Here is an 8,481-nt window from a genome sequence, read left to right as displayed (position 1 = left end):
TCTCCATGCCCCGCGCCAGGGGCTCCGGCCGCGCCTGCGCACTGCAGGCGGCGTCTGTTTGGCCGGTTTCTATGGTAACGGCGCCAGCGCCGGGCTTCCAGCTCGGGCGAGAGGATGAAGCTGAAGCGGTTCCTGCTGCGCTACTACCCGCCGGGTGCGGACGAGGGGCCGGGCCGGGCCGTGGGGAGAGGGGGGATGCTCGGGGCAAGGGGCTCTCCCCAGCGCGCGTCCCGCCCGGGCGGCTGCAAACTGCGGGGGCGGCCTCGCCGCCCTCAGCCTCCGGGTGCGCAGCGCCCGGGGCCCCCAGTTACGCGCCCTGCACGTGGCCCCGCTTTTGCGGAGAGAAACGGCTGCTGGGTCCTGCGGTGCCTGCTCCGCTTTGCTCCGCTGGCCGCAGCAAAGGGTTTCGTTTGCATTTTAAAAGACCCCCCTCCCCAGCCCCGGGTCCTGGAGCTCCACGGCCTGATGCGTCTGTGCGCGGGTGTCTCCCCTCGGGGGCAGCCCCGCGGTGCAGCGCGGCCCCCCTTGGAGTCCCGCTCCACCCAAGCCAGCAGCCTGGGGAAGGCAGCCATGGGGTGTTGGTTGTAGCCGTGTTGACACAGGGAGGTAATAATCTTTTTTTATTAGACCCACTCAAATAGTTGGAAAAAAATTCGTCTTTGCAAGCTTTCAAAGCATGCAAAGAAGAGTCTCCAACTGTTTGAGCTGGTTTAATAAAAGATATCCCATCTACCCAAAGAACCCGGTCTGGGAAAGGCAGTGGCATTTCTAGTCAGGTGGCGCTGTGAGAGGCTCCATTTACTTCATGGTTCATTGTCACCTCCTGCTAGTTTTTCTCTACACCACAGGTATCTTTAGCCTTTACCTTGCACTGGTCTGGAGCCACACTATGGAAACTGCCCTTTATCCTGCAGTGCTGCTCCCTGGGAGCCATCCCTGCTTCCTCTTCTGTTCTCCAGCCCTGCACACTGCTCTAGCCAAAAAAATAGTAACTCAGCTGTGATGAGATTCACTCAAGTGTTGAAATGACTAGTGAAGTATTGGAGCCACTGCCAAGATGCTCAAGAAGGCTAGGTTTTGTTTGATGAATCTGGACAAGAGATGTACATTTAACTGTCATAACAGCAGGACTAATGAAACAACCTCTTACGGCTATTTTGTGCCTCATTTGTTGTGCTTTTTAAAAGCTTTCTATATAATCTAGCAAATGAATGCATATTCCGATTTTTGCATGGATCTTGAACTCACTACTGAAGCCTTAAAATGCTCTACCTGCTAGCATATTAGTAAAGCATCTAGTTTCTGTTTAACTGAAGAAAAACATGTCTTGTATTATCTGTGATGATGTGCCCATGCTCATAATCACCAGGAATACCAGTTTCACTCCAGCCTCACTGTATTGTATTTTTTGGGATGGAACAGGTGTAAGTGAGGGTAGTATTTGATTCTACAGTTGAAACTAAGTGCCCTGCCTAGTGTCAGTGAGATGCCACAAAGGTGGAAGGTTTCACATATATGGAGTTTAAATGCAGGATCAGGACTGTAGTCAACCAAGATAGAATCCAGATCAGAATCCCATAGCTGCATTGACTCCGTGCTTAAAAGAATAATCATAAATAATAATAAAGGATAACCAGTATGAACTTGATTTATTGTCCCCAAGGTGAGTAGCTATGAAGCAGGACACATATAGGACACATCTCTTGAACAAAAAGGTACCTGTAGCAGGGTGGTCTGGCCGTTCAGGTGGGGCAGCCAGCCTTGGATTAGGAACTCAGCTGTGAGTGATTAGATGCTAATTAAAAGCCTGAGGTAGGGGTACCGGGGAGCTGGAGCTGGAATAGGAGTAGTTTGTGGGCAGGAAACAGACTATTGTGATTGGAAAGTTGTGAAGCAGGGTCTACATTGCTTTGAGATGGAGAGGGCCAATGACGAGCTAGAGAAGAGGTGTCGGAGGCAGGCAAGACAAAACAGTACTTGGCATGTCAGTGGAAGTTCAACTGGGTTTGTACATGCAACTTGCCAGAGGGTCTGCTTGTTGCACATGGGATTCAGGCACTCAAGAAGCTGTACCCGATAACCCACCAAAGGTACAATCTCTATGGTCTCCCAATGCTGATGGCTGCCAATGATGAATGTGGCAAAACACCTTAATTCTTAAGCTCAGAATACATTTTGGGGAGTGGTGCCAAATCATTCTCAGTCTTGGGAAGTGTGTTTTCAAATATATATGGTTCTTCATGTAGACCTTTGCAAATCGAAGTAAACAACACATTTTTTGTATATTTTAAAAAGGTACTACAAAACACTTGGTACTACATACTTCAGAGCAGCAGCGTTTGAGTTTAGAACTGGTCAAATATGGCAAAACATAGTATGCAGAACAAATTCATTATTTATAACAGTTAATTTGACAAATGGTGGCAATTTTTGAGCACACCGTACATTATTTATCCATTAATATTTAATCAGCTCTAAGTTACTCGAACAGGGGGTTGACAGAATCCTTAGATAGTTCATTTTGAGGCGGTGAAACAAGGTAGTGGCTTGACACCAGACCAAAAGTGCTGTATATTAATTCTGCATCTTCCTTGAAGGTTCTACCCATGATTGTTCTGATATTATTTTCTTTCCTTTATTTTGAACTGGAAATCCAGCATTTAGAATGATAATATCTAATGTTTTTATGTTGTTATTTAAACACTGAGAGCCTACTTGGTAGTCATCCTAATTTTCATCTCGGTTACAGTGATGTAATTTAGGAATGGCTCAGTGGAGTCATACACCTGTAAGGGTCAGAGCTACAATATGTGCCCCGAGAAGCTAGCCACCATAATAAACATCTAATTTGGAATTATTTATTATGTTTCTTTCAAGGCATTATTTTGGAATATGTACAAGGTGGTGAACTGAAGACCAAATCCATAGATTTACTGGATCTCAGCACTGGGTAAGTATGAGATTATTTAAGCAGTGGATTCTACAATACATTACTGTATTGTAGAATTTCACATAATTTTATGATAAAGTTTTCTTGGCTAGTTTAAACATGCTTTGGAATGAAATTTTTCTCTTAAAAAGAGAGAACTTAGTGAAGTTATGATCCTAATATTTCTAATTATATGATGGCATTAAACAATAATACATTCTGATTTGTTATGGCCATGCCTTAGTCATAGAGTTTGATGGGAGCTCCAGGGTCTCTGTATAGATGCATGATTTACTATTCCTAAACCATCTCAGACAAATGTTTATTCAGGCTGTAGGTATATGTTTGTTTATAGTGCTACAAGCATATAAATGCTTTAATGTATAAGCTATAAATGTAATGCGCTATAAATGTAATGTGTGTCCATAGTCTCAGCAGCTTCATGCAGACCGCCAATAACAGAAATTCTATAAATTCTCTGGCTAGTTTGTTCCATTGTCCTGCTGTTTTGGTCACATAGTGTTGCAAGTTGCTCCAAGGCTTCATCCTAGGCTGCTGAAGAATTTAGAATCATAGAATCAAAGGACCAGAAGGGGCCTGTAAGATCATCAAGTCTGGTCCCCTGCCATGGGCAGCAGATTATTGGGCTCAAACAAGCTCAATGAGGTGCTTGTCCAGTCTCCTCTTGAACACCTCCAAGGATGCAGCACCCCTGCTGGGAGTGTGTTCGAGATTTTAGATACCCTTTTGGAAAATAAGTTTTTCTTAATGTCCAACTTAAATCTTCCCTCAATTAGCTTGTGCCTATTGGGCCTCGTCCTCCCTGAAGATGCCTTTTTGTCGCGGTGCTCCTCTAGATCTCAGTGTTCACCCTTGACATACTTGCATTGGTGACGGGGGTGTGTGTGCCCCACTGAAATTGGCCCTTGCTAGCTGGGGAGTGGGGAGCGCTGGCTGGTGCCCCCCTGAGAAGCACTGATGGAAGTTCTGGTTTACCGCTGGCGCTTCTGGGGTTGGTGATCGGCCGCTGGAGTACCCCCACTCCCGTCGGTGCATCGCTGCTGGGGGACCCCAGTATTTTATACTCAATCAATTATAGATGAGTAACATAGCTACATTAATATATTTATATTGTAAATAGCAATTGTATTGATTTGGAAGGATTTCTTTGAGGTGATGCTGCTGGACTTTTTGAAAGACTCTTGGTTGGACTTTTTGAAGGGTTTTTGGCTGGAATCTTTTCGGGAGTCTTGGCTGCAGGTTTTTCTGGAGTCTTGGCTGCTTTCTTAAAGGAAGTGTCCAAGGCAGTTTGGACAGATGTTCTCCAGGGAGATGAGCGAAGCAGCGAACTTGTTCTCTGGCATGGCGTCACATCGGATCAAGCATTGTAAAGTTGGAATTGACATCATAAAGTTGAAACAAGGTGTCAATTTATAAAACTTGTCAGTGCAAAACATTGTAACTCAAAATGTTGTAAGTAGAGGACTGCCTGTACCCCACTAGTTACAAACTTGTGGTTGATGGCCTCCTTGACAATTTTTTCAAAGATTTTTCACAGGACTGGTCATCCCTCTACCGTTTCTTAAAGATGGGTACCACGTTAGCCCTCTTCCAGTCGTTCTGGACCACTCCTGAATTCCATGAGTCTTAGAACAGCTTTGCCAGAGGCTCTGCTATGAGCTCAGCCAGTTTTTTCATTACTCTTGGATGCAGGTCATCTGGCCCAGCAGACTTGAATACATCCAGATGATCTAAGAGTACCCTCACCTGTTTGGGACTGATTTTATGTGGACTGTTGTCTTCCCCATAATCCCTGGGCCTCTGGACAGGTGAACAGCTCCCATCTTATTTTGGAACACAATGTGAAATAAGTATTTAGGAGCTCTGCCTTTTCATGGGGATCAGCTGTGGGCTGCCCCACAGTAGAGGTCCCACAGTGGAGCTTGATTTTTTTTTTCTTTCTTTTTTTCTTGCTCCCTATAGAAGAACTTTTTGTTGTCCTTTATTTTGGATGCCTGCCAGCTTGATCTCCATACCTGCCTTGGCTTTCTGCATCTCGTACCTACAGACCCTTGCCATGGGATTATATTCCTCTCTGGATGCTGAACTGTTTTCCGATTGCTTATATGCTTCTCTTTTCTTTTTCAAAAGTTCCCTGATGTCCTTGTTAAGCAAGCGGGTCTCTTGGCCCCTTTCCCACTTTTTGACTGTGTGGGGATGGCCTCTTTTTGGGCAGTGAGAATTGCCCCTTTAAGGAAGATCCACCGATCCTGAACTCCCAAGTCATCCAATTGATGGTTGCGGAGGGCCTTTCTAACTAGGCTCCTGAGCTTACCAAAGTCTGCCCTTCTGCAGGCTAGCACTTCTGTTCTATTGGCTGAGTTCCCAGCCTTTTGGTGGATGGTGAACCTAATCAGGTCACGGTCACTGTTGCCCAGAGCACCTCCAATCTTCAGGTCCCCTACCGTGTCTTCCTCTTTGGTCAGCACTAAGTCCATTTCATCAGGCCCTGCCAACTTCAGTCATTTTTTTTTTTAAATCTCTCTGACACACTATTTATGTACCATGATCTGTAGACCTGCTCCTTTGTCTATATTAATTTTGTTAGCTTTCTGTTTGCAATTTATTTTTGTTTGTGAAGATTGAGGCAAAGTAGTCTTTGAGCAGCTCTGCCTTCTTTGTGTCTTCTGTTAATAGCTTACACTCAACCCCAGTTTCCTTGGTCTGTTTCTTTTTTCTGACAGAAACTTTTTTGTTGTTTTTAACATTGTTTGCCAGCTGTATCTCATTTTTCCCCCTTTTCTTCCTGATTTTTGTCCCTGTGAATTCTTGCTTGTTGGTATACTTTCTTAGTGACTTGCCCTTTCCATTGACTATGTTTGTCTTTTAGTTATGACATAGTGACAAAGCTCCTTGCGTGGCCACATTTGTCCTATGTGGTAGTTATCTTTCCACTGTGTTGGAACACCTGAGAACAGCAGATCAAGGATTTTGAAAAGGGGGTTCTGGTCAAGATTGGGCCCTTGGCTTCTGGCATGGGCAGAATGCTTTCCTTTCTTGAAGATGGGCACCACATTGGTCCTTTTCCAGTTATCGGGGACCACTTCCAAGTTCCATGACTCTTAAACAACTTTGCCAGCAGTGCTGCTATAAGTTCAGCCAGTTTTTTCAGGACTCTCAGATGCAGGTCATTTGGCCTGGCAGACTTGAAAATGTCCAAGTGTTGTAGGAGATCCCTCACCTGTTCAGGAATGATTTCATGTAGTCTGCTGTCTTCCCCATATACCCTGGGCCTCTGGTCAGGTGAACGGTCCCCATTTGATTTAAGGAATACTGATGTGAAGTTGGTATTTAGGAGTTCTTTCTTTTCATGGGGATTGCCTGTTGGCTGCCCCTGAGTATTCAGTAGGGTCCCTACTGAATAGAATGCAGTCAGATTGGTCAGGCATGAGTTGCTCTTGGTAAATCCATGCTGACTGTTACATGGTTTCATAGTTGGTAGGGTTGGAAGGGACCTGAGCAGATCATCAAGTCCGATTCCCCGCCATGGGCAGGAAAGAACGCCGGGGTCAAATGACCTTGGCTAAGTGATTATCTAGCCTCCTTTTGAAGACCCCCAGGGTCGGAGTGAGCACCACTTCCCTTGGAAGTTGGTTCTAGATCCTAGCTGCCTTGACTGTGAAGTAGTGCTTCCTGATGTCTAGCCTGAACCTAGTCTCAGTGAACTTTTGGCTGTAATTCCTAGTTACTCTTGGTAGTGCCTGGGGGAACAGGGACTGTCCTGTTCCCTGCAGGTCCCCCCTGGTAAGTTTATAGATGGCCACCAGATCCCCTCTCAGCCTTCTCTTGTGGAGGCTGAACAGGTTCAGGTCCTGTAGCCTCTCTTCATAGGGCCTGCCCTGCTGCCCCCTCATCATGCAAGTGGCCCTCCTTTGGACCCTCTCAATGCTATCCACATCCCTCCTGAAGTGCGGTGCCCAGAACTGGATGCAGTACTCCAACTGCAGCATGACCAATATTGCATAGAGGGGGAGGATCACCTCCTTGGACCTGATTGTGATGCATCTGTGGATGCATGACAAGGTGCAGTTAGCCTTACTGACTGCGTCCTCACATTGGGGGCCCATGTTCATTTTGGAATTAATAATGACTCGAAGATCCCTTTCTGCCTCTGTGCTGACAAGAAGGGAGTTCCCCAGCCTATAGGTGTGCTGCTGGTTCTTTCTCCCTAGGTGCAGTACCCTGCACTTGTCAGTATTGAATCCCATCCTATTCTCATCTGCCCACCTCTGTAACCTGTCCAGATCTAGTTGTAGCCTGTTCCCTCCCTTCTATCATGCCCGCCTCTCCCCACATCTTAGTGTCATCGAAGAATTTGAGCAAGGTGCTTTTCACCCCCTGCCAGGTGATTGTTCCTAATCACCTTCTTCTCCTCCAAGTGCTTAGAAATGGATTCCTAGAGGACCTGCTCTATGATTTTTCAGGGACTGAGGTGAAGCTGACTGGTCCGTAATTCGCGGGATTCTCCTTTTTCCCTTTCTTAAATATGGGCATTATATTTGCCCTTTTCTAATGATCTAGGACCACTCCTTTTGGCCATGAATTTTCAGATGATGGCCAGTGGCTCTGCAATTTTATCAGCCAACTCCCTCAGCACTCTTGGGTGCCTCCTGTCCGATCTTATGGATTTGTATATGTCCAGTTTTTTCTAAATAGCCCCTAATCTGTTCTTTTGCCACTGTTGCCTGCTCACCTCCTCCCCAAACTGTGCTGCCTGTGCTGCCCCTAACTGCACGAGTCTGGGAGTTGACCTTGCCTGTGAAGACTGAGGCAAAAAAGGGATTGAGCACTTCAGCCTTTTCTGCATACTTTGTCACAAGGTTATCTCTTCCATTCAGGAAAGGACCCACACTTTCCCTGATTCTCCTCTTGCTACTGGCATACTTTTAGAAACCCTTCTTGTTACCTTTCACGTCCCTTGATAGTTACAACTCCAATTGTGTTTGGCCTTCCTGACTTCAACCCTGCATGTCTGACCAGTGCTCTTATACTCCTCCCTATTTATTTGTCCAAGTTTCCACTTCTTCTAAGCTTCCTTTTTGTGACTTAGTTTACTGGAGAGTTTCCTGCTAAGCCAAGCTGTTCTTCTGCCGTACTTGCTAGTCTTTCTGCACATTAGGATCAGCGGTGCACCGATACATCAGTCTGATATCAGATCGGTACCAATATAAAGAAAACTGTCTGTATTGGATGTCGGCCTGATGGGGCCAATAATTTGACCGATAAATGCCCGTGCTGCACGCAGCTGCAGTGCAGCACTCGGGCAGCGAGGAGCACAGCTGGCAGCATGGAGAGCTGCCTCTAGCTGATTAGTCCAGTGTGGTGGAAGGGGAGGAGGGAGAGAAGGGGCATGGGGAGGGGTAGATCAATACCCCTGCGGGGAGGGAGGGGGCATGGGCAGGCACTTCCCATCCGCTGCTGCTTGCACCCCAGGAGGGTGTGTGGGGGGCGTGTGTGCCCCTGCATCTGTGTAGGGCAGGGCAGGGTGGGCT

The 8,481-nt window shown here is 46.4% G+C and overlaps 1 protein-coding gene across 1 annotated transcript in view; it reads left to right on the top strand.

The window, feature by feature from the left end:
• The first annotated feature begins 86 nt into the window (after positions 1–86).
• The window catches only part of DAW1 (dynein assembly factor with WD repeats 1), a 45,853-nt gene continuing 37,458 nt past the window's right edge, over positions 87–8,481 (top strand). Inside the window, exons 1-2 of the mRNA XM_006020734.1 lie at positions 87–154; positions 2,878–2,950. Coding sequence (XP_006020796.1) covers positions 115–154; positions 2,878–2,950 — 113 coding nt within the window. The 5' untranslated portion in view covers positions 87–114. The remainder of the gene's footprint in view (positions 155–2,877; positions 2,951–8,481) is intronic.

Source organism: Alligator sinensis, unplaced genomic scaffold (genome assembly GCF_000455745.1).
Source record: "Alligator sinensis unplaced genomic scaffold, ASM45574v1 scaffold596_1, whole genome shotgun sequence".
Classification (NCBI taxonomy): domain Eukaryota; kingdom Metazoa; phylum Chordata; order Crocodylia; family Alligatoridae; genus Alligator; species Alligator sinensis.
The sequence above is the reverse complement of the archived record's forward strand: the minus strand, read 5'-3'. Positions and strand labels throughout refer to the sequence as shown.